This window comes from Pimephales promelas, chromosome 23 (assembly GCF_988280905.1).
Source record: "Pimephales promelas chromosome 23, fPimPro1.hap1.1, whole genome shotgun sequence".
NCBI classification, from domain to species: domain Eukaryota; kingdom Metazoa; phylum Chordata; class Actinopteri; order Cypriniformes; family Leuciscidae; genus Pimephales; species Pimephales promelas.
Window position 1 is genome coordinate 12,187,579 of NC_142791.1, and position 26,414 is coordinate 12,213,992.

Sequence of the window (26,414 nt, forward strand, 5' to 3'; positions counted from 1 at the left end):
CCAAGGATTTTGTTTTATTTCTCACAAAACTATAAAGGTACAGGAAAAACTGATCAAGTAATGACAAATTATACACTTAACATTTAAAATAAATGAATACGGTTATTCTGCAAGGATGGATTAATAGAACTAAAGTAAGTACAATGTTATAAAAGATTTCTATTTCAAATAAATGTTATTTTGAACTTCCTATTAATCAAAGAATATTGAAAAATTCAACAGTGATAATGTTTCTTGAGCATTAAAGCATCATATTAGAGTGATTTCTTAAGGATCATGTGACACTGAAGACTGGAGTAATGATATGAGGTCCCTATAGGGGCACCTCATATTGATGACCGTTTTCACTGTATTTTTGATCAAATAAATGCAGTCCTGGTTATCATTTGGTGAGATTTCTTTTAAAAACAAATAAAATCTTACTGGCCTTAATCTTATGACCTGTATGTGAGTTGAATTATGGGTGCTGTTATAATGGATTGACTGTTTTAAATAAAAATTGTAAGCGATCGTTTCGCTTGATGAGACCATTATTCATCGTCTGAAATCGTTTAAAGCCCTTTGAACAGTTTCCAGTTTGCACTGAAACTGTCTTTCTTTTTGACTGAAGAATGACAGATATCTTGGATGACATGGGGGTGAGTAAATTATCAGCAAAAGTTTTTTTTTTAAAAAGTGAACTACTCCTTTAAAATATATATATATATATATTTTTTATCAGAGAAGATTTTTTGTTAGGAGACACAGGGTTAGGAGACATAGTTTTAAAACAAATGACTGCAACTTGCTTAAAGGGATAATTCAATCAAAAATGGGGTGAAAAAATATTCAAAACCAAAACATTTCTCAACCTCATGTTGTATGTGACGATATTTCAGGTGGGGATCATCAATATTTGCTTCTTAGACATCCTAAAGACTGTAAAAATACAAAAGTAAAAAAAAAAAAAACACCATATATCAGAAGGGTCCATGGGGGATGAGTTCCAGTGATCCAATGTCACCATTATTATTATTTTTTATTTATTTATTTATTTATTTTTGCTGTTTATTTGAGTTTTTATGCACTATACATCATCTAATCAAGACAATCCTCATACGTATCAATTCCTCATGAAAAGACGAAGAGAAAATGGGGTAGATTGAGTTTGTAGGGTGTATTGTTCAGATGTGTAGATTTAAAGTTTTCATTTTCCGCAGCCAGAAATCAAGCACGGACACAAAAAATGATAGAAAAATCACATAATTACATAAATGGGACAACATAATTCCTTTTCTAGACACCTTAAGGATTACAAAAAACTAGATTAAAAAATATCTTTAGGTGCAGGTAACACCCCCCACTAATCCTACTAATTATATATTGATCAAGTCCAGCAATTTAAAAGTAAATACAATTTAATTACATCAAAAAGAAGAAATAAATGTAATAAAAATGAAATAAAATACGCTTTCTGGACAAACAAAAAAAATTAAGTTTAGTTAATATGCTACCTAAGTCAAACCCTTATTGTTTGTGTTTAAATATTGTTATTATTTAAATTTCTGTAATTTAAATGAATGCATGGTTTGTTGATGGTGATTCTCTGTTGGGTGTTTTTGGCGATAGATGTGGTTTGTGGTTTTGTTGCGGTTGGCGATTTTATACAGTTATTGGATTTATTCGGTTATGGTTTTCGGTTTTTGACTCTCTTTCGGACTTTGACAATCGGCTTTGGATTTGCGGCACATTTTGACTCTCGGTTTTTGACTCCCTTCTGTTTTTGACGCTTGATTTTGGATTTGTGGCTGTTTTGGATTCCCGGTTTTGACCCTTTTCTGTTATCGACTCGCGGCTTCGGACTCACGGATTCGATTTCGTCGACTGGAAGCCAATCCTTTCATTGAAATGGGGGTGATTGGATTTTTATCAGTGTGTGTAAGTATGCGATATGCACACAGCAGACTATAGCCTACTAACAATTGGACAAAGATTGACTTCCAGTAAAGAACTTAATACATTTTGTTAAAATCAGCTTTCTTATTTTTTTCAGTCTTGTTTTAAATGTCAAGTATTGAAATTAACAATCCCGTAAATTGGTGTAAGGCAAGCCCACATGAAGAAATGCTTTTGTAAATGTGATATTTTCTGGCTATAGCCTACATCCTTTAGGAAGTCTAAAAAGTTATTTTCTCATGCACTTTTAGATTAGATTAGATTTAGTCATACAGGTAATGAATGTGTTGAGTGAACAAGCGTGATCTGTTTTCTTACTTTTTCATTACTTCTCCACACAGTAACAAAATCGAGGCTGGATTTTGAAACACCTTAAAGGCTTGGAAACATCTTCAGTGAAGGACTCAGGGTCACAGGGTGTTTCGGGTCGTTGATCTTCAGACACCTTCACCTGGGCGACCCAACCGGGCTCTGGTGACTTTGAACTCCTCGGTCAGGCCAGTAAACGGAAGCTGCAACTTGTTGTGCCCATAAAGAGCAATGCTGCTCAGGCTCTTCGGCAGGCCCAGCCATCTCCGCAGGTATTGGCTGATATTGCGTTCAAAGCCCTCCACAAGGGATAATGGGACTTGAATCATTAGTGGCCACAGGAGTCTTGGCAGGATACCATGCTGATATATCCATTTCTTGAACTTCCCCGGAAGACCGGACTCTGATAGCCACGTCTTCAGCTCCATGTGGGCTACTTCCACCGCTGCCTTGTCCTTCAGGGTGCTGTCGAAGATCTTCTTCGAATGCCGGATCTGGGCAGAGGCCGGATCTACATTCCAACTCAGCAGCCTTGACCAGCATGCTCCGGTAAAGATTACCTCAAGACACTTAGGCTGGTGAGGGTCACTAGATGGCACTGAAGATGGTGATGGTCGACAGGTGTGATTTATAAAGATACAGACAAGACAGATGCTGATGTTGACTCTGAAGCTGATTCAATTAAAGCTTGTCATCTTCATTCAATTATGAGTGACTCTCTTTTTTTCTTTATTAGGTCTGTAAGGTCTTTTGTTTGTAGTTGATCATGCAAGTTGTATTTACAAGATGTCAAATTTAGAAAAAGCCCAAATTCCAAGTTCAGCTAAATACATTTATTTACACGAAAATAAAACAAAACACCTAAATAAATAAATAAACCTCACTCTACAAGTGAATCCTAATTACATGATGTGATTTTTAATTAATGCATATTTTTAAACACGTTGTATCTTAAAATGTATTATTTAATTTAAATATTTATGTTATATTTTTAATGTGCAACAATTGACGTTGGAAACAAGCTGTGCTTAACAATATAGCCAGTTATGAAAAATTGAGGAGATCTATCAAATCGAAAACTAAAGGAGAAAAACAGACCGCCTATGTAAATGTTCTTTTTTGCTTTTTTTTTGGGATATCAAGGGTGGCAACCAATATAGCCAGAAAAGACATACAAACCTATATGAGTTTCTTTCTTCTGAACACAAAATATATTTTTAAAAATGTTTGTAACTCATAAGTATGCTGTTATGTAACTATATAACTTAAGACACCATAGTAAATCTAATAAAGCTCATTAGCTCAACAGACTCAATATTGGGAATGAGCAGGTCCAACATACATCATTGCTTCAACAAACATTATCTTCACTTATATAAAAGAAACTTGTAATATCATCGCAAATCAACATCTGAACTATTTAACACATCCATCCATAAACTAGAGGTGTTTTTAAAGCAAATGCCGTATTCAGTTGAAGAAAATTTAAGTCACCGAAAGCGATTTGAACTGTAGCTCCACTGTTCGGCCACTAGGCTATGACAAATTCCAAGAAAAGTCCGTTTGCTGCCCCACCGCAACTTTCGCTCTCCGGACAGACGGACAGACGAGAAAGATGCGCGTTTAGGACCCTGAGGCGTGTGTTATGCTCTCCATGTGCACCAGACCATCTCCGTGGTCTGAAATCAGTCACTGCTGAATTACAGCCTGATACGGAACTTAACACAGTCACTTTCTATCTGAGCAAACAGCAGCCGAAGTGATGAGAGAACTACATTTCAAGGATAATTTTTGGGTAAGTGAAGGGTTTTTGTATTTTTGGGGGTCGATTTTTAGTGAAACATAGTGAAAATATATTTTATTTGCACAATACTAAATAATAATCAATGTATCTGATGTGGTTATTTAGCAAACGCTTTATTTTAAGCTCATCTGTCACATATCGAAACAACGTCAATTCCCTTAAGGGAAGTATATGGTCAGCACATCCCGAGAAACCAAATAGTCCATAAAACAACCCAAATAGATATTATCTTCTAAAATAATACATTGGAAATAAAATATACTGTATTATGACTGCGTGTTCACCTATTGCCCGTTATTCCAGCTTGGGATCTTTGAAACCTTATTTGGCAAAGCACTAAAGTGCCATTTAGTTTTGTTTTCTTAGCTCTTATTTTGGGAGATATTTCATGTTGGCTGTGGCTTTGTGTATGATGCTATGTCTGCCCCTCAGACTTATAAATTACATAGACTGATGGGCTCTCATAGTTAATGATAGTCAACAGTCCAAACCACCATGTTTCTGAAGACTACAGTGAGGAATTAGTGAAACTATGTGGCTCTGTGTGGATTCATGGCTTGCGTTGCATGTTCAGAGTGACTTTTGTAAAGTTACTTGAACGTGTTTTGTGTATTTTTTGTTTATTCTTCAATTGTGTGTGCAGAACACTGATATCACCAGCACAGCTGGATATGACACCATCATCCAGCACTTGAATGACGGCAAAAGGACATGCAAAGAAATCGAGGACTTCATGAAAGCCAGGTGAGGAGTCACATGCAGTCAACACTTTTTGTCTGACACTTTCACTTGAAGCTCTTGATGGTCTCACTCGTATACATCTACCTTCTTAGTCCATTCACACGAATATTACGGAATTTGACTGCCTCATGACGAGCATTGTTGCAAGATTTCCTGTTGTTCATGTGAAAATGATTTACAGTTAAAAAAAGTTCCCATGCATGCTCTGCTAAAGGGATAGTTCACTCAAAAATTTTGCCCTTGCCCTCAGGTTCTTCCAAACCTGTATGCGTTTTTCTTCTGCTGAACACAAAAGAAGATATTTTGAAGAATATCTGTAACCAAACTGTTTCCCGTTGACTTCCATAGTATTGTTTCTCTTACAATTGAAGTCACTGGCTACTGTCAACTGTTTGGTTTCCAACATTTTTCAAAATATCTTCTTTTGTGTTCAGCAGAAACTCCTACAGGTTTGGAACAACATGAGGGTGAGTAAATGATGACAAAACTTTAATATTTGGGTGAACTAACCATTCAGAGTTACAGCAACAAATACTCAACATGAAATCAAAATTAACCAAAATAATCTTTTTAAAATGATGCCCCGAAACAAATGCATGCATTTGTAAAGAATTGCAGTTTATTTGCGCTCCAATTTCAATCTTATTTGCCTAGTCGGACTGATTAATGTCTTGATAGTGCCACAGAATTATGTAAATCTCACCAATAAACTATGACTGATTTACTTACAGTTTTCTGCATGTTAAACAAGGATGGAGAATATATCAAAGCGGTGTAGAAATGTTTCCCATAGAAATGATGAAACATAAAATCCTTCTTATTGCTGTAAAATGCTCAATATTCATGTTTCATAAAATGAGTACAACATTTGATTATATTAACAAATAGATTTTAGGCAAACAAACAGACTGATTAAAACTCATTATATTAGTATTTCTTCTTGGCTGGCATACAAAACATTTATCTAAAATATAAAAACATACATTTCAGAGCTGCAATAGAAGAGAAATATGCCAAGGATCTGCTTGGTTTGTCTAAGAAAGTGTGTGGACACAGCGAAATGAAGTAAGTACTAATGTGTAGTAATTACAGGTAATATTTTGATTACCGTATGTTTTTACAAAGTGCAATTGAAAGGATTGTAAAGTTAACTCGGTAACTCTGAATGGAGTATTTATGCTACGGACATCAAATGATGAGGTTTCTTGTTAAGAAGTGTGCTATTAATATTATAAGCAATCAGACAAGGCTATATGATGATGAAACTGAGCCATTTTAGAGTCAGTAAATAGTAATCTAGCAACCACACCAAAGCATCGTAGCAAGTTTCTAGCAACTACCCACAACAACTTACACTTTTTAGGTTGTTATCTTGTTTTGTGGTCAAATTCTTTGATTTTTTTTTTGCCAGAAATGTCTTAAATGTACTTTACGAGACAGTCATTTGAAATGTAATTATGTTGTTCTGGTTAGATACAATTGACAACCCTTTTGAAAGATTTGAACGGTTCCATGTTGATGTACTGTTAGACCGTTTCAAACAGTCTCTGTGTTGGTCACATGTTTGTAGTTGGTTTGTGGTTTGTGCCTTTCCTCTTACTATGGGGTGATAAAAAAAGTGTAACTGTTCTTTACAAGTGACTGATGTCAGCAATTTTACAATAGTTTTATTGCACAAAATGGACGTCGTTTACTCATCTATGTTTTGTCTGTTTTTAGCACCCTGAAACGATCACTTGACGTTTTCAAATTACGTGAGTAAATACTGTCTGAAAATGTAATGATTGCAGTTTATTGTTCTGTTACCCTCCCTTATGTTTAAATTGAATGTTTAGAAACAGAAAATGTGAGTTTGTCTCATCTGCATTTGGCCCAAACCATGAGGGAGGAAGCAAAAAAATTAGAAGAATTCAGAGAGAAACAGAAAGAGGCCCGGAAGAGGGTAAGTTGTACAAGCAGCGTTTCATACTTTGTAATTTACTTATTAAAAGTGAAGAGTGCCATATCTGCATTATCAGTGTCACTAAATGGAAAGACTTTTCATATCTGGAGAAATGTATTCGTTAGCATTCTCATTGGTTGTTGCTCAGTTGGCGCAGGACCTTGGAAATATGGGTGTGTCCAGTTCTTGGCACTGTTGTTGTTTTTTTACCCAGGTGTAAAAGCGACTATTTGCTCTGGTGTTGCAAGGAAATGACAATACTAACTGTCCGATGACACGACACGAACATTCACTTCTTCATGAACACTTTACTATTTCGACTATCCTGAGCTGGGACAACAAAAGCTGCATACAGGGAAGAATGTATGTAGCCTCCAACAAACAGTCTGCTACTATACTAAAATGAAACATTAGCAATAATGCGCCGAGAGCGATGAGGTATTCTTGTAGGCTAAACTGGCTGTTAGCATCACCCTAGTTCCCTCGACAAAAACCCAATTAGGCTTTTTCATTTGCTTTTGGAACTCTGGCCTTGGCTCTCTGACCAATAAAAGCTTATGATTCTAACACGTTTTATTAATTCTAAGAAAATTGCCATATAATTGCTAGAGTGCCTTCTTTGTGAATGCAAACATGTCTCGAGACCTAGTAACATTGCTGGGACAATGCTGTAAGGGGTGTGTTGCATGCACAGATTCTAGAAAATCACTGGCAGTGTGAATGAACCAAAATCAAACGATCCTGGGACAAATCCCGGGACTCATTATCAGTGTATTTTCCGGAATCTTTGTGTAAAAGGGGCTGTCATTTTCAAAAGTGAGATTATAAGCGCAACGAAGCTGTGAAAGTGGACTAGTGAGTAGATAACTGTACCTATGAGGCCTGGTTACGTTTAATGTCCCGAGAACCTCTGTAGTCCCATTTAAAAAAAATAAAAAATATTACAAGAGGGTATTACTGGTGTGTTTTATGTCATAGAGTAATACATGGTTATATATATTGATTTTGTGTTAACCACAGACCTAATTTCAGGTACTTAACCAAAAACCCATTGCCTTCATTGGCCTATCCTGCATCCCTGCAGAAACAAGCGTGCAGCCATCTTTAGAATTTTGCCGTTTTTGTTGTAGCTCTGTATACATTATTATTATACATATTTATATTATTAACGGAATTACTAATATTGAATAATTATAATTAATTAATTAATAATTATACGTAGTTTATAACATAATACTATAATTTGTAACATATACATACATATTTCGATGGCATCACTGTCGAAGAATAATTAAAGTGGTGTTTGATTATGATTTCACTTTTTTAACTTTAGTTAGTGTGTAATGTTGCTGTTTGAGCATAAACAACATCTGCAAAGTTATGACACTCAAAGTTTAAAGCAAAGGCACTGTAGATATTTTCTTTCACTATCCCTAAAATGTATATATACCCCGCCTCCGGGAACGCGATTTATAGATTATAATGACAGAATATGCTAAACAATTACTAGAAAATAGATCTCCACATACTACACAACTACATAAATTCATCAACTAACCATTCAGAAATGTCCTATTGTTGCATTCTATATGTTCTCACTTCTTCTTAAGTCTCTCCATCTTTTTCCGACTCCAGTTTGAACGTTAAAGGCTAAAAGGTTTTTACATTTTCAGTGTGTGTTTGTGTGAGGTAATCTAGGCTGCTAAAGCACAAGTTCTGTAAGCTCCACCCTCTGTACCAGGAACAGCAGCTCATTTGCATTTAAAGGGACATACACAAAAACAATGTGTTTTTTTTGCTCACCCTCAAAAAATGAGAATTTTAAAATTCTTAAAAAAAAATCTGTGGGGTATTTTGAGCTAAAACTTCTCATACACACTGGTGACTTCAGAGACGCATTTTACATCTTGTGAAAAAGGCATTATGGAACCCTTAAAGGGCAGTTAAGGACCCCTTTAACTGATGAAGTGGATTTACTTATTGTAGAGTTAACGAAAGTTATCATGAATATTATGTTTGAAGCGGATGCAATGACAAAATGTCAGTAGGCTGGGCAGATTTCATGCTGTGAAAAACTCCCCTCAGCCATTGGTCAAACAAAGCGTATAGTGTTTTGATAGAGTTAGAGAACGTTTACAATTTTTTAGGTGAATGAACCTACAAATAACTTGCTTATAGTATAGGAGAAAGTATTTTAACTAGGGAAAAAATTACACTTACTGTTAAAGGTACTCTGTGCAAGATTTACTCCCATCTAGCGGTGAAATTGTATTTTGCATTCAAACAAATTGTGCTCTCCAGCTCCTTGCTTTTTAAAATGCGTGTTGCATCTACGGTAGCCGTTATGTACCAAAAAGCTGTGACAGGATGTCTTCTAATAGCATTTCGTCGAGTTTTCCTTCAGGTGAACAGGTTTGTAATTTCAAACAAACTGCAACTTGACACAGCGAACAAACAAATGTTACAGTGTGAATTACTCACTGTAAAAAACATGAACTTTTGTAATTAGTATTTATGCCTTCTTTAATCGTCACATAAGTCACAGAGAAATAAATTACTTTTAGGTTTCACAAAAGAAAGAGGACACACTTCTTCAGTTGTGTCTGTTTCTGTTTATTTGGTAACTTAGTTACAGGACTACATGTGATATAAATATGTCCTGTGACATATAGTGAGGCAGGAGCTTTACCACGCTCTCGACTCCCAGTAGGCTAAAGATATTTTCAGTCAAAGAAAAAGAGGAAGCTCACGAAAAAAAAGTTGCTTTATTTTATGGTAGTCGGGTATAAAGAGACAAGATGTAGGCTATCTGACAGATAAAACTAAAAACATGATTGTGATTGCCTTTGATGATTGGTCTGATTTCTTCAAATGTTCAACATGTATTTTCTTTTCTATGCGCAAACATTGCAAGAACAATATGCTCTATTAAAATATAATGTTATCGAATTTCTAGGTTACAGAAAGTAAATTAACAAACCTTGTTTTCAGTGCCTTCTCTACTTGTACTTCACTCAATAGCTGCTTATGTTATTCATCAAATAGTCTGTTTAGCTTTTCACTATAAATTTTCTACTGTCTATATATTAAAAAATACACAACCAAGCAAAGAATAATGCCTGTAATTAAGACTGTAACATTGACTTGCCTTGCCTGTCGAGGAGAATAGCGCAGTCTCATCCCAAGACGTCATATAACTGACGTCTTGGGACGTCTTTTGACCATACGTCAACATCCGCCTTTTTAGGGTACCCTTAAACGTCGGTTAGATGACGTTATCGGATCCTAACCCTACCCCAGACCTAAACCTACCCCTAAACCTAACTGACGTTAAAGGTAAAGCGTCAGTTGTATGACGTCCCACGATCGTCATGTAACTGACGTTAAAGGGAACCCTAAAACGGCGGATGTTGACATATGGTCAAAAGACGTCCCAAGGCGTCAGTTATATGACGTCCCAAGACGTCAGTTATATAACGTCTTGGGATGAGACTGTGTTAAGGAGAAAGCACTTCAGCGTCTCTTGAAATCTTTCTCCTTCATTAGCTATCCTGACAATTACTCTTAATTTTTGTACTTGTTTTTTTTTTTTGTACTCTTGTTTCCTTTTTCGTTCAATTTGGTACTTTGGCGACGAGTATTTCTTCCCCTGTGGCTCGGCATGCGTATGAGCGAAAACCTCCGCCATAGAAAATAAAATTGCAATCGATCTTTGTCAGGTGACGTCACATTCGTGATAAACGAAGTGCATTATGGGCGTAGCCGTCATTTGTAAGGTATCGATGCTGGGGTATTCTGTTGTTGGAGAATTGTTTTTTTCATTCTTTTTTTCAAAATAAACTGTCCTTAACATGACACTATCATCATTATCAATACAGCAAACCTATCTTTGCTGTTACTAACTTTACAGGATTTATTTACATTCCTACCGAAGGATACAGTAACTTGGTGAAACGTCCGCGAGCTTTAAGAGATGTAAAGTTTTTAAATTGTTCACTGGTAACGTTATATGCGCTTATACCATACCAACAAGATAGTTGATAATGCCCAAGTATGAGCATGAGAAAGCAATGCGGATAAGCACTCCAACTTACTGCAGTCAGCTGAGCTCATATATGGATCTATATATGGATCTATGGAACAGTACCTGCCATATTTATCGAGTTTATTGCGGTACGGCATTTTCTCAGTTTTCTTGTGCTTCTGCAGTTTTGCTAGTTATTTACTTGTTATCTCTACTCTCGTAATCTCCTCAATGCTCACAGTCAGTAGCGATACCTCAAAAATGGCGCCGCGGTGACGTCACACAAAACAAACCCACGTGTCTGACAAAGACCGTTTCAGCTTTTTAAAATTGCCGGGTTTAGACCGCCTATGGTTTAAACAAGCACCTCTCACCGCTCTGCTCGTCTGATTCTGCTGCTTCAGTCACGTGACGCTGTCTCTGAACGAAACGCGTTGTGGAAACTCGTCTAGCACTAGCCCTTTTTGATACTCTCTGCTATTATGGTTTTTCAAGATGGCGGAATGACATGGAAGTCTCTGTGGACTTACCCCTCCCATGTATATAAAGATAATAAATTCTTCGTTTACAAGGAAGTCAGATAATTGGCAGAGGTATTTGTACACCACTGAGGACATATTTATGAATAAAAATATCGTTTTTAGATAACAAATTACCTAAAAAGAGTCCCTTTAAATTGAAGAAAGAAATTTATTTATTTTTTTTCAGATAGAACAGCAGATGGACGCTCTTCATAAGCAGAAGGTTGCTCAGTATAAGAAAACAGCTGAGGTAAGCATACATCAGAGAGCAAAGCGTATTTAGGAACTATGTACTGACTATATTCTGCCATTTATCTGGGCTTTGCTATAATAGGTGGTTCAGCCTCACTTTTATATGGTACCTTATGCCCTTTATGGGAAGTTTATTTTGTGAAGCAGTGGCAGGAGGGAAGTGAATAAGTGCACCTGCTTTTAGTCATACAAAATGGGAACTGATCAGAGCTGAATGGCATTGTTCATTAAAATGACAGCTTCTTATTCAAACTTAAACAGTCTTGAACTTGTATTCAGGGTGGTTTCCTGTTCTTTTACTAGCATCAAGGTTTTCCATAAAGCATCCGTAATTCTTAGCTGAGAAAACGTGTGACCCTTTTGTGGACACATTTATTTGTGTACCCATCTAAGATAATTGTGCTTTTAAAAAAAATACTTTTTATTTCAATTTTTCACATTTAGAATAACAGTAAAGTCATCAAAATAGTGAAATCACACAAATTGAAGTAATAGATTTGTTGCTTTTTCTTCACTATCTGCACTAACTGATCCATATTAGAAGGTTTACATGATTAGTCATTATCTACGTTTGTGTATTCTGTATATTTTTCTGCCTTAATCTCTATATTACAATGTTTTTGGGATCATGAGAAACATGCATTCAGAAAAAATGTGTCCACTTTTTGTTGGTATTGCAGTATTGTGTTTCTTTTTACAGTATAATAAAGATGCATAGACAGTTTTGGGTAACACTACATTTTAAGGTAACGTAGTTACACATTATTTCATGTATTTACTATAGTAATAACAATAAATGATGCATAATTGCAAGTAACTTACCCTAAACCAAACCCTAATCGTAACTCTATAGTAAGTACATGTAGTTAATTAACATTACTCAGTATTTATCTAGAGTAAGTACAATGTAACTACGTCACCTTAAAATGAAGTGTAACACAATTTTGTCCGTAAGATTATGGCTATCATCTAGATTATAGATTATAGTTAGACATAAGATGCATTGGTTAAATGTCAATGGGTATTTTTAAGGCAAAGAAGACCTATGATCAAAAGTGTCGAGATAAAGAGGAAGCAGAGCAGAACATGAACAGAAACGCCACCACTAGCAGTTCCAAGCAGCAAGAAAAGGTATGCAAGTAGAAGAGTGAGAGTACATCTGTTTTTTTCCTATCCTGAATGACCTCTGCAAGAATATTGCTTTCATTTACATTTTCTTTGCTGTTGTGCATATTTTTTTTATTTTCCTTGCTTCATGCATTTTGCTTTTACTTGCACTTTTTACAGAGTTAGCATTAGCAATGCATCGCTTTATTGATATTCCTCTGATTAAAGATTGACTTGACTCAAACCCTTGACTGTTAACTATTAAACTTCTATGAGTTTGTTATCTAAAACCAATTTACAAACAGACTCCATTTTGCAATGGAATTTTATAGATAAGCCCATAGACTAGAACAGGTATAGAGTGCAACAGTTCCCACACACTTTTTCAGTTGCGTTGGTTCTCGACGTATTTTTTCCGTTCATTCTCCCATAGGGATTTTAAAAAAGTCTTTGTTAAAAGTGTTACAAGATACAAAGGTACAAGACTACTTAACGGCTCTAGTGATGGAAAGAACTACAATCCCATGATGCATTGCAAACAGCATAATCAAATTAAAAACGATGGAGAAATATAATACTACTCAGTGCTTCACTGGAGTGGGCTGAGCAAAAGAGCTCTTTCGGTATATTTTGGTTGTTTTGTTATCATCATTCGTTAGTTAAGTTATCATTAAAAATCAATTTCTCAATGGAGAGAATGAATAGTGTTTTACTATTTGTTTTTTTTTAGTGGTTTTACTTCCTGATCTAGACTGTGGGCGCTCTTACACTGTTACACCAAGACATTTTACAGGTTTTTTATACCTCTTGTATGTAGAACTACTTTCTTATGCATCTTGTTCATAAAAAGCCCAAGCATAATTTCTATTTTGAATGAGTTAAACCTGCTTATCATTTCGGAAGACTTGAGCGGTTGTTGTGTGCGTGAGAGATTAAGTGTGGGTGAATTACAAAACAGCCACCTCACTACTTGTCATTTATTTTAGTAGAGAAACTGATAAACTCACAGGACACTGTGACAAGATCTGTGTGTGGAGATGAAAGAGAGAACAGGAAAAAGAAATAGAAAGTACTCTCTGTAGATAAAAGAGGACTTGTTTAGTTTTGTACATTCAGTACAGTGATTACACCTGACTGGAACTTCCTCTGGATTAAAGGATTTGAACATATTTCAGCCAATTCTAGAGCGACCTAGTACAATCCAATCCAAACGTAGCAACAATAGTTGTGTTTCCATCTAAAGGTGTGAATTTAACTTGCAATATTGGAATTTTGAATAAAAATAATTAAAGCAGTGTTTCCATCCCATGTATTCAAGAGAACAAACTCGACACTTCCTGGGAAATTGGCACAAAATATCGAATAAAAATGGAAGTTGTTGCAATCACTCTGACTTTTATCCTACATCATAAATGACTTACGTCTCAAAGTGGACAGACTTATCTTGCGTTCATTGTGACATTTGCACATGACTTCTCATTTGTTTTCCTTTCTTGAATCTGTTATATCATTTTAAAGTTGCTTTCACACTTCACAGATGCATTGCATTAAGTAATGATACTTATTTGTGGTCAACAGAAAACAAGCATAATACAAAACTGTAAAAGATCTAATTCTGTTTGGTGTGTGTAAGATGACGTTATTAGCATAATATGGAACACTTTCTTCTCTAAATGGAGAGAAAAACAAATATAGATTCAGCATATCTCCAGATAAGGCAAATGAGTAAGGACAGAAATTCAAAACAAACCAGCAAGGCCACGCATGGGAACAGATGGTTGCCAGAGCATGTACAGTACTGTTACTCATCGTAAAACATGGCAGTGTTGGAAGTATGTGTGATACCCTGAGGACAAGACTCTTGAATGGCTATAAAACATGTGTAGCGAGTCACCATATGTCTTCATCTGTTCAGAGAGAAAATAGACACAATAGGAAACTACTGTTTTTAGAGCACAGCTAAAAGAGAGAAGTGTCTGTAATATGTGCTGTTAAGATGTGAATGACCATACAAAGACTGTTGTATAAGTGATGTCATTCTCTCATACTCTCTCAAGCTGTACACCAAAACACAGCAAGCCAAGCAGACAGCAGAGGAAGCCGGTAAGAAGATGCACTAATAATATACTTGCTATTAATAATATTCTTTAAATAGGGCTGGGAAATATATTAGTTTTGAATCATTCTTTTGGCAATATAAAACTAAAGAAGCTTGATAGTTAAAAAAGAGCATTTAAACAGAAAACAAAAAATTACATTATTCAATGAACATCCAGCTTTTAATGTTGTTTGAATGTCTATGTGGTGTTTGTAATATGCTTTAAGACAAACCATGTGCAAATTCATAAGCCAACTCCATTGCCCTGAGTATTTTTTCCTTAAAACTGCAGTGAACCAAAGACAGTCTCAAAAACGCAGTTTAAAAAGCTGGTGTTTCTGACATCACAAACTACCTTGTAACCAATCACGACAGCGTGCCGGCAGGCTTTAGAATATCATTAACTATTCTCTATCTATCCCGATATATTTTTCTGGTGATATTTTTCTGTGAGCTGTTGTGAGTGGAGGCTGGGCTAATTAGCAGATTCATAGATCCGCTTATACTAAATGTCAACAAGGGTGTAGAGTGATAGTCAAGCTATTTAAAGGCATGAAGTGACTTTTGAATATGTAATTTTGGTGGTCGTAGATGAGTTTTAAGGGATAAAATTATTCTTTAGTGTCTTTAGACCAAGCAGCAAGCCTTCCCGTCTCTCTCTTGAAACTAACACGGAGGCGACTTAAACTGCAATTCATCGACTGGCCGCTAGAGACAGACTGCAAAAGAGAGTCAATCCCATAGACCCCCCCATATAAAAATCCCGTTTATATAAAAATGACGTGCTGCCAAGATGGCGATGGCCGGCTCCGCCCACTTTGGGCTTCAGAAATGCTCTTCAGAAACCTACAGGTGAAATCGCAGACACTAAGTCCATATATTATACTGTCTATACTTTAGACTAATTCTGCAGCTTGTATATATAAGAGCATTAAGACAAGTGACTAATATACCGATATATCAGCCAGACGGATAAATTGGTTGAAAATTGGTCATTTTGCGTGAAACGTACGGGATGAATGAGTGTAGTCTGATTCCCGAATGATTAAGTCTAATGAGACAGTTCTTTTTTGTGAATCAAACACATACACTTTATGTTGTTCTTAAGGCTTCTCTAGTTAGTTACTGAGTAGTTGTTAGTAGTATGCCAACGTGTAGTTAAAGATACACATAATGAGTTTTGTTTGTATTTTACTTGTCTATTTTGTCAAAATGAATCTGATATATTAAGATATGATTCAATTATCATCAAACGGCCTACAAATATTGCCTTTATTTAGTTGTATTGCCCAGCCCTACACACAACACAACTGTTCTATTTCATTTCTAATTATGCCCTTTGTTTGACTGGGTATTAGACAGGATATACAGTCAGAATGTGTTGGTTCTGGGGAAGATGAGAGAGGAGTGGCTGAACGAGCATGTCAAAGCATGTGAGGTGAGCGCTACGCCCCGGCCTGCATCACACACCCCAACACTGATGACTGCTTTTCACAGCTGATCGATGACAAAACAAACCTGATCATGTCAGGTCATGCGAAGCCTGAGATCTTGAAAATTGGTTGTAAATGGTATTTCATGTTTCACAGCAAAACCATTAAACGGCAAACGGAAATTCAAAACTATTGAACGACACAAACCACAAACAGTCTGGATTCAAACATGCTTTAACAAGTTGTTAAGTGGTTAGTGTCTTACTGGCTGGTGTTCTAGTGTGAATAAGGAAAGACGTTTTTATGGGGTTGTTTCATAAAATTATGATCTTTCTACTTTGACATCTGATATGCATGTTGCTGCAGTTTTTTGAGAAACAGGAAGTGGAAAGGATCAACATGCTGAGGAACATAGTGTGGACCCATCTCAACCATCTCTCCCAGCAGTGCGTCACCAGCGACGAGGTAAACTAAGCCGTGCACCATCAGGTAAGACCCACATAGGGAAAGAGCCTTACCATGTCCACTTCTGTTTTATGCAGATTCATGAAGAAGTGAGGAAGTCACTGGAGCAATGTAACGTTCAAGAAGACATCGAGCATTTTGTCAACCTCAGAAGAACCGGAGACAAACCGCCAGGTAATCTCAGCGAGTCTTTCTTTTTTTAAAACAGTCAAAAATCCACAGAAAAAAATGCATGAGGGACAAAGATATTACCACAGATTTCACATCGGGTTCGAGTGAATTTACCACATTGACCAACAGAAAGCTGCTTGGTTTGAAAGTTCTTTTCTCTTGAATTGAACTTCATACATTACAACCAGGGCTTGATATTAATTGTTTTAACTATGGCTAGTGTTTTCCAAAATTACTAGCCACTCAGCATTTTCACTGGCCACAATTTTGACAATATTTTTACTATTAATTTGGCAGCAGGAATATTAGGCTGATGTAACTTTATAACCTAACGCACAGATCCATTATAATGTTACACATTTGTTTTTTTTCTCAACTGTTTACATTCACTGAAAACAAAACTTACTGGCCCTCATTTATCAAAAGTGCGTACACCAAATTGCCAGCGTACACCTTGCGTACACCCAAAACCACGGTGACTTTGAGATTTATCAATATGGACGTTGGCGTACGGCACGCTCAAATCCTACACCAGTTCAGGAGGTGGTGTACGCACGTTAGTGAGGAAATGCGGAGAAAAATTCCTAACACCACTTTACGCACTGAAAAGATATGATTATGACCCACTGTAAAAAAAAACAAAAAAACAACAACATAGTAATTATAAACGTCGGTGTTTATTTTTGTGCAACGTGCACTTCAATGTTTAATTTGTGTGACTTTAAAAAAAGCGTTTGATTTGTAAGCATATGTATTCCTTCAGTTGCGAGCCTGTGGACTTTACCCTGCCGTTTCAGGATTATCCCGGCAGGTGCGCACGGACACGGTTCGGTAATGAAAGGCTTTCATTGACCAAAAAAATAATTCAGACTGACAAAATAATAAAAATAGCTACATTCTTCTTCTTTTAAATGATGATAATAATAATAATACAAATAATAATAACGACATCCTTCTTCTAAATAACAATAAGCGTCATTAATACAAATCATATAGGCCTAATAATAAGAATATTACAAATTGTCATGCAATTATTAATGTGAATGAATGGTACTTCACATCATATCATCATTATGTGACGTGATTCGAAATTGAATGCTCATTTCAAAAGACGTGCTGTAAAATAATGCATTGTGATAGGTCATTTCGGCTCCACGTCGGAGAAGTTTCTCTTCTTTGCCCTCTTCCGTGTGTACATGGCGTAAAATGAGGGCGTGGGGGGAGCGGAGACTTGAATATTTAGGGGCGTGTTATTCTAATGACGATCGTTTTCGGCCGCGGGATTTATCAAGGGCAGGCATTGCGTACACCTGGATTTCAAAGGTACGCACAGCTTCATAAATCAGGCGGTGAGAGGAGCGTAAGCAGGGCCGTACTGGGACTGAAATTCAGCCCGGGACTTTAAGATGGAGAGGCCTTTTACGCGAGTACCCTTGGTGCACGAGCAGAAGGATTTTTTGCAGTTATTTTAATTCTAATAGTGTTTTTATGGTATAAAGAGAATCAGATTATGCTGAAAACCTTCAAGAAACTTTAGGATGACACCTGCCTCCTCAGATTGTATAAGCAAGTCACCACTGCACTGAACACAACCAGGTCAGCAAAACCTAATCTCGAACACATAAGTCACAGTATACTGCTAACTACCAGCATGTCATGTGCACAGTCAGTTGGAGTGATAAAATAGTTACAAATACTCATATACTCAAAAACTAGCTTAGCTTCCCCTGTGATGGACCCTGCCTCTGCTTGCTGATGTGCAGCTACATATGCATGAGAAGAACTTCAGTTATAAATATGACTAAGAATAAAACATTTTCTAATTCAATCTGTGCTTCAGTCAGGTTATTATCTAGTATGTGGAATTATTGGCATTTTAACCTATATGTAAATATCTGATTGATTTATTTTCCTAATATGATTGCCTACCCAGCCCTGCACACTGCCCCTGTACCTGTCACTGTTTTTATACTGGTTCCATTCTTCTCCTCCTGCTCTTCTTTCTCTTGCTGCTCTCCTTCCTCCTGCTCCTCCTCCTTCTCTCCCTCATCATCAATATGACTGCAGGGGTCATCCTCAACCTGTCCCTCTCCATCACTGACCTTAACAGCTAATATACATACAGAGATTACTTGCTTATAGAAGGATGTTGTCTGTGTGTGATGACACACTGCAAACTGCTCATAATATATAATATCTCTAAACATGTGAGGGATGCATGGCTATAACACATGATAACAGCACATTTTTATTACATGGCTAATAAATCAATAATTTGACACAATTATACATACCGCTAATATATGTATGTACAATTATACATACAGCTAATATACATACAGAGATTACTTGCTTATAGAATGATGTTGTCTGTGTGATGACACACTGCAAACTGCTGTTTATATATATCTCTAAAATGTAAGGGACACATGGCTATAACATGATAACAGCACATTTTTATTTCATGGCTATCTTACAAATAAATCAATAATTTGACACACAATATTGATTTCAAAAATGAGTTTACTGTTTTAAAAACTATTGTATTGCTTCCGCTAAAGAAAATAGTTCTGTCAGAATCCACAAGTTTCCGAGGGGCGCTCCTGTAAAAAATAAAGTGGGTGAAACTTCCGGTGACGCGGCGGAAGTAGCATTCCAATGGTATTTTGTGTGTTAGTTAGCGAAGAGGCTAGCTGTTTTTCCGGAGAAATATTTTACTATTTAAAGACGCAAATCTTTATGAGAGATGTCGTTACGGAGCTCAGGGACAACATGTTCGCGGTTGTATGTATAACCGGACTAAACTAATTTAGTGGCTTAAACGGGATTGTTTTGAACATAAGCTGAAAACGAAATCACAGTGATCCTCCCCGAGCCTGTCTCTGATCCTGCCAACGACTGTAGTTTCCATCACCTCCCAAAAGACGACGAATCTTCCTGTGTACATTTGTTTAAATTCTTAATGTTCTATAAACTCTATCAGCATGTGATTGGCTGTTCGCTACTGATGTTACACCTAAACTCAGGCTCAAAGCCTGTGTTGACAGAATACCAAATGTGCCAGTTAATGTATTCAAGCAGCACATTCATTTATAATTTTGAATAAACTCCAAAGCACAATGACTAAGTGTGTATTTTTTATTTGAATTGTTTGTCAGCTCGCACAACTGTCTGTCACCATGCCTTGATGAGTATTGATTATTAATAATGTTATTATAATACTCCCAATCAACTACTGCGGAGGGTAACTGTTATTTCACCCTTTTGAATTTCGTTGAGGTTGTGTTCCCACATCGTTATCTAGTTTGGATCGCTATAACTTGAATGACTGTCAACTGTTGAATGAACGAGTGTGAAGTATGTCAAGTTGCGCTTTGTTTACTTCCAACCGGAAGTCGCGCCCACTTTTGACGCAAGGCCTCATGGGGCGTAGGAAACTTGTGGATAGTTCGGTTAGAATCCTGAAAATAGTTCGGTTAGAATCCTGCGTGTCCATGAAAACGCGCGGCCTGTTATCAAGCAATAACAGACCGCATTCGTGGCACGAAACTAATACAATCGTTTTTATAGCAAATACAACCGCCTCGCTCTACAGTATCCCTTATATAATATATATGCCTATATTTAAATGCAAATATAAATAATTTCAGTCTATAAACGCATCACTAATTGTGCACCTGTCCTGCTGGTGGGTCCTCCTTCCTCATCTGTAACGTCACCTCCTGCCACAGCACCCTTTTCCCGGAAAAGGTCTGTTAATTTGGCGCATTTAGCAATTAGCTGCCTCTCGTGCCAACATTTTTTCTTTTTCATTCTTATTTTTTCGGCCCCACCCATTTCTTTCTCTTCTTTCCTTCTTTTCAGCATTTTTAAATGTCCGTCTCTGTTGCAACTTGCATTCATACAAAACTCCAAACTCCTTTTTTCGGCGCCTTAAGTTTGAGCCAATCGGATGTCAGGAAAAACGAGGATCAGTCCAAGTTAGGAGGGGCCGCTCGTATCCCCCCTCAAGATTGAAGGTATTGGTTTGGCCTAGTCTAACACACACACAGTTCCCCTGCAGCTGAGCGGCCGCCGCGCCGGTCGTTTATCATAAAACGTATCATCCAAAAAATATATATATATATATTAAGCATAATATTACGCCAAAATATACGCCCGTTTCTACGCAACAATGATAAATGAGGGCCACTGTGTTTACATGAAAACTTGTCAAGACTGGCATTTTGACATTTTTGTGTGTGTTTGACTGTTTAAGCGCAATGCGCAGCGGAAAAGTGTCAACTCGCTGTCGGAGAGATGAGAAAGCGAGAAAGTGCAGCTGGTAGAAAAAGAATCTATTCTGCAGAAAAAGAGTATTGGATGAATTTGGATTATTTCAGTATCAATATGTATCGAAAAATCTATATTTTTGACAACACTACATTGCACTTTATCATTTCAGATGTCTTTTTAAAAGACTACAATTGAAAAGTGTATGTTATATATAAAATTCAAGCCCTGATTGCAACACTATTGAAAGGACAATGGATCTTTAACGCGCAAAACTGAGCAGACATTTTACCAATGTAACTGTTCTTTTACTTTGTATTTTGCTATGTAAACTTTTAGCTAATAAATAGTTCATTTCATAGTTCACTTCTACATGATTTTGAACATAAAAGTTTACGATATGACATATTCCAGTTTTGATGCACTGTGTTTGATTACAAGATAAAACCTGGTTTGAATATACTCATGTGCAAGTGAGATTTGAGGTGGTGGGGATTTAAATTTCCTCACATCAAGCTATCATATATCTTCTGAAAAGTTTGGGTCCGCAATAATGTAAAGAGCAGCGTTCCACTCAAATATGAGCTTGATGACATTTTATGTTTGAACTATCCCTGTAATGTTTGTTAAACTGTTCTTTCCTCAGCACCTGTTCCATATGAGAATTTCTACAATAATCAGAGATCGGCTGGAGTTCGCTCACTTCCAACGCCTGGCAGGTGACCCCTCACTCCCTACAGATGGATCTTGCAAACTGACATTCAATGATTAGTTAGTCACTTTATTTCTTACGTAAATTCTTGCTTTTTATATTATCTTATGTCGTGCTGTGTTATATTTCAGGAGAGCAGCAGCTCCTCCACCACCAACTGCAGAAAGTATGAAAATATGTATATAGAGATGTGTTTATACATTCTCTTCTGTATGTTTGTACAATTCCCAATTCTTGTTGTATTTTTCATCCTTCAGATGATCCTTTATACTCAACTGTAGCGGAACCAGGGTACAGCCTAATACGATACTAATAAGAGCGTAATTCGGTAAGAATTCTTGAAGGAATGTAACCTTGACGTACAGTTTATAAACAGTAATATTAATGCTAGAGCAAGTATTATACAGTTACTAATGCTGTTTATGAATCTCTTGAATGTTTCCTTGAGGAAATGGTGTTTCAGTTTTTGTTATGTTCTTTTGCAGTCTTCGCAAACCCTGCTGCTCAATAGGAAAACAGTGAAGGCATTTGCGACTTTTTCCGTGAAGGGCTGAAAAGCACATTGGTTATCTTTCACACTGTGTGGTGAGAATATATATGTGTCCTGGAATGCAGGGGTGACCTTATCTCTGTGTGAAAAGCATCTTAACTTGCTAACCTAAAATCTACCCTTGCAAACAGAGTGAGTTTAGACACTATTGTGTTTGCGTAGTGGTAAAAAGTCTAATCTGGAAGTTCTCACTACACTGTTGTTTTGATGATCAATTGTTATCATTGGATGAATCTTTGTATTTTAATCTGTGTAAAAAAAGGTTGACTAATATAGATTAAGGAATTTAAATGTGGAGTGCACAACACTGCAACTAATGGTTCCAAATGGAATTGCAGTTTGTTTGAGCAGCCTGTTTAGACTCAACCAATGGTGTTGGTTTGGGGGCGGGTCTACCAGTTTGGCTAGCAAATGGAAGACAGAAGGATTATTTTTTGTCATTATTTTGAGATTTCTGTTTGGTTCAGCTAGAGGTACACAGCTTAAAAAAAAAAAAAAGTATAATTTATTTCTAATGTAAAATTCTAGACACTGTCAATACATAGTCCTGCACCACTGGATATATTTCTTCAATAAATGTATATATTATTTGATCCCATTGTCCATTGATGAACAGTGTGGTATGTCAGCTTTATTCCTCTGTTGAGGAGCGTCCATTTTGAGTCATGAATAGAAAACATTTCCAAGGTGGCTTCCGAGTGAACACACTTGAGTGTGCAACCAGTCAGCATCCCATAAGGTTGAAGTTGAACAGTGAATGCTGTACCTGTAGATACTAAGAACGTCTTTGTGGTTAAATTGTTTTTGCTAATACGTCGCAGGTCAAAGAACATCCAAGTAAACTTCTAAGATTGCGGATATACTGTGTCCGTAAAGGTACATACTACACATAACCAGCATACACTCTTAAAGTCGGCATGAAACAGAAGTTGCGATATAGCCTATGTATATCTGAGTGAAATAGCTTCTTGAACAAGAAATAATTTAGAACGGGGTTACGCACCTACTCTATTTTCCGAAGGACATCTGACCACAGAGAGTCAGAACCTCAGTTTAACGTCTCACACGAAGGACGGTGCTCTTTGACAGTATAGTGTCCCCGTCACTATACTGGGGCGTTAGGACCCACACAAACCACCGGGTGAGCGCCCCCTGCTGGCCTCACAAACACTTCTTTCAGCAGCAAACTGGTTTTCCCAGAAGGTCTCCCATCAAGGTGCTAACCAGGGTCAGCCCTGCTTAGTCTAGGGCTTCAGGGTAATATGGCTGCTGGTAATAGAATACTCTTTGAATCTTAGGTCCCGTTTAGACCTGAAATTAAGATACGTTTTGGTCGATCAGATCACAAGTAGACAACGCCAAATGCAGGTGTAAAATGGGGTCTAAAACGTTTTAAGCTTGTCCACTTTTGGCAACTTCCAGGGGTAGTCGAAAACCAATTCGAATGTGTTTAAACAGCCACAAAAGACCGTTTTCTCTCCGCCTACTGACCTAATGCATAAACATTATGGGAAGATCCCATAGTTCCCATAGAAGATCCCATAAAGTTTGGTTCGAAAACGAAAAATGTACCAAACACGATGTTCTCTCCCCATTCCTGATTTATAACACACACTCTGCTGCAAAAGTATTTCTTTCCATTGTCTCTGGTCTCATTTATATGTAAATTGTGCAAGCTTATTTCGTCCATTAGATACATTCACTTTGTCCATAGACCTTGCTTCAATGTAATCAGAACAGACGTGGTTGAAAGTGGGCAAAAGCGATGGATAAAAACACCAGGTGTGAACAAGTTTGTGTCTCCCTTGTCTAGTAAAGATCTGATCGTTCAAAACGCATCTTAATACCAGGTGTAAACAGGACCATATACTGTTCAGTATCTGTTCAATGCTCATTAGGAACCCAAAGGAACCGACAAGATCCAATTGGTGTGTGAGAGGTGAATACCTTTCCATGTGGGAAAACCTTTGTCTTGACTGTACTGTGGTCTCTGATTGAGGTCTTGAAGCACACAAATTTCCAATCATCACTGTTCATGTTCAGATCAGATTTGATGGATGGGGTTTCCGTAACCACCCGAAATCCGTGGAAAGCCCCAAATATGTTCTTCCTCTGTGCGGCCAACCCTTCAGAGGACATCTCAAAGCTTTGATTCTTAGTCAACACTGAATCTTCTATTAGTTGTTGAGGAGCCTGTTCATCCTGGTCCACCTGGGCCTTCAGATGCTCCAAGTCTACCTGCACAAGTTCATTATCAAGTCTGAGCTGCTTGGATCCTGACGGACAATTCAAGCTGGTGTCCTCACAGAGAAGTCCTTCACTGAGAAGCTCATTCCAGCTGGACCACAGCTGCCCCTTGACCCCTGATGTTGGGCTTTGTGTGTCAGTAGTGGTGGAGTTAGTTAGAGCTGTGGAAGATGGATCCTGTGTGAGCAGAGAGATCCAGGAGTGTTCAGAAGAATGATCCTCTGTTGAGCTCACAGGTGTACATTGTGACACAGAGTCTCTCTGGAACGAAGTTGTCAAGATCTAGTAGACAGGAAGTGGAAATGACAAACGGTCATTTGTGGTTAACGTGATTTCACCAAGTAGAACAACTTTCAAGACCTTCAGACAGATCTGAGGGATAGTTTTTTAGTTAATGTCAAGTTACAGCTTACAACAAGGGTTGGGGGCTTCTACGCCATTCTTATTCAATTATCGTTTTCCTCTGATTTTAAAGGACAACTCCGGCGCGGCGCAAAATGAACCTTTGGTCTAATTACACATTGGTACATATTCAACCGTTCTCTGAAATTCGTTTTCATGATTATCGATTGTAAAGAGTTTTATCTCTAAAAACTGTTTAGCTTATAACGCTTGTATTTAGGGCATAGAGAAATGAAAATAAAAATCGCTAGTTAATACCACTAACAAGGCTCAAAATTGCCCAACACTAACACGGTAGCATAATCAGGGTCTCTACATGTAAACCGAAGCATTGAGAACGTTGTAAGTGTACAGACCGTTTAATTAGAAGATATTTTATAAAGACAGTCCATTTCATGAATACAGGCAGGAGCCATCTTTGGAAAACAGTCTCAAGCGTTCGTGGTTCGACTGCTTCGTCCTTTAAGGATAAATTATGAGTTGGGGTAGGGATATGGTTAGCACAATGTTTTTGGACAGGAATGTTGTTTGTTCCAGGATCAAAAGTTCACAGTGCATTTTACTTCCAAATCTGATGTATGTCTTGGTGAAACAGGATTTTAAATTAGAAAATGGTTCAACAGATTCATTTTATCAATCAGGAATTGATTGGATGGTGTTGGTGGTGGATGGACTGATTTTTCTTTGGAATAACATGAACAGATTAAATTTTCACAATAAAGCCAGGTTTGTGCAGTAAAAAAAGTAAATATGTTGACTTCAAAATTGATTGTCACAATCATAAGGAACTCTGATTTATACTCATATTTATATAAAAAAATGATACTTTACATCTAGTAATATAGCGTAATGCTCAGTCTGTTTAGCAAGACTTCTCAGCTGGGCATTCGTCTCCTTCAGGGTGGATATTTCCTCTTGTTTTCTCCTGAGAGTGGCATGAAGCTGTAGACAGAGACACATTATTACTCAGTAATACAATTAGAGAAGTATGTGAGTGCTGGTATGGAGACATCATAGATGATGTGATCTGGTCAAACATGTGCTGTCAAAACATCACGCACAGAATGAGCTCATTCAGAGTCATTCAGTTTGCATACCTGAAGAAGTGAAGAATCATTGTCACAGGCAGGAATTTTCATATAGGAAACTATATGAAAATTATTACCCAGTTATTTGGATTACAAATATAAGGATGGACTGACAAAAGTGTGGCCTGAATGACTCTTGCAGTGAGGAGATTTGAGAAACACACAAAATAGGGAAGTGAACTTGCAGTTATGTCACATTTTATCTAGAGGAAATCGGCAACTGCAGCATATATTCTCATGACTCTGCTGTTCGCTGGTTCTCGAAAAAGATTTGATCCCACGGTTACATTTGTGACCGACATTTATCGAAGGGGTCAAAAAGGTGTTTTTTTTTCACACAA

General features: G+C 37.2%; 2 protein-coding genes across 2 annotated transcripts; one reads left to right on the top strand and one right to left on the bottom strand.

Annotated features, from left to right (window-relative positions):
• Nucleotides 1-3,887: 3,887 nt before the first annotated feature.
• Nucleotides 3,888-22,929, top strand: pstpip2 (proline-serine-threonine phosphatase interacting protein 2). Its single transcript, XM_039675506.2, has 15 exons — nt 3,888-4,039; nt 4,692-4,792; nt 5,780-5,854; nt 6,509-6,543; nt 6,625-6,731; nt 11,464-11,526; nt 12,561-12,659; nt 14,693-14,738; nt 16,092-16,171; nt 16,533-16,631; nt 16,709-16,805; nt 21,721-21,793; nt 21,918-21,952; nt 22,044-22,114; nt 22,272-22,929. Exons 1-14 carry the CDS (start codon nt 4,007-4,009, stop codon nt 22,097-22,099), a joined length of 999 nt encoding a protein of 332 aa, XP_039531440.2. The 5' UTR covers nt 3,888-4,006; the 3' UTR covers nt 22,100-22,114; nt 22,272-22,929.
• Nucleotides 22,337-25,961, bottom strand: mcidas (multiciliate differentiation and DNA synthesis associated cell cycle protein). The gene is made up of 2 exons (XM_089126230.1): nt 25,817-25,961; nt 22,337-24,865 (listed from the first exon to the last, which is right to left on the bottom strand). Exons 1-2 carry the CDS (start codon nt 25,943-25,945, stop codon nt 24,221-24,223), a joined length of 774 nt encoding a protein of 257 aa, XP_088982356.1. The 5' UTR covers nt 25,946-25,961; the 3' UTR covers nt 22,337-24,220.
• Nucleotides 25,962-26,414: the final 453 nt, after the last annotated feature.

Excerpts from the sequence above, each read along its gene's own strand:
- mcidas (XM_089126230.1), bottom strand. The coding sequence starts at position 25,945 with ATGTGTCTCTGTCTACAGCTTCATGCCACTCTCAGGAGAAAACAAGAG. Across the intron at positions 24,866-25,816 it reads ATTACGCTATATTACTAGAT|ATCTTGACAACTTCGTTCCA; the intron begins GTAAAGTATCAT and ends CCTGTCTACTAG.
- pstpip2 (XM_039675506.2), top strand. The coding sequence starts at position 4,007 with ATGAGAGAACTACATTTCAAGGATAATTTTTGG. Across the intron at positions 14,739-16,091 it reads GCAGACAGCAGAGGAAGCCG|ACAGGATATACAGTCAGAAT; the intron begins GTAAGAAGATGC and ends ACTGGGTATTAG. Across the intron at positions 21,953-22,043 it reads TCCACCACCAACTGCAGAAA|ATGATCCTTTATACTCAACT; the intron begins GTATGAAAATAT and ends TTCATCCTTCAG.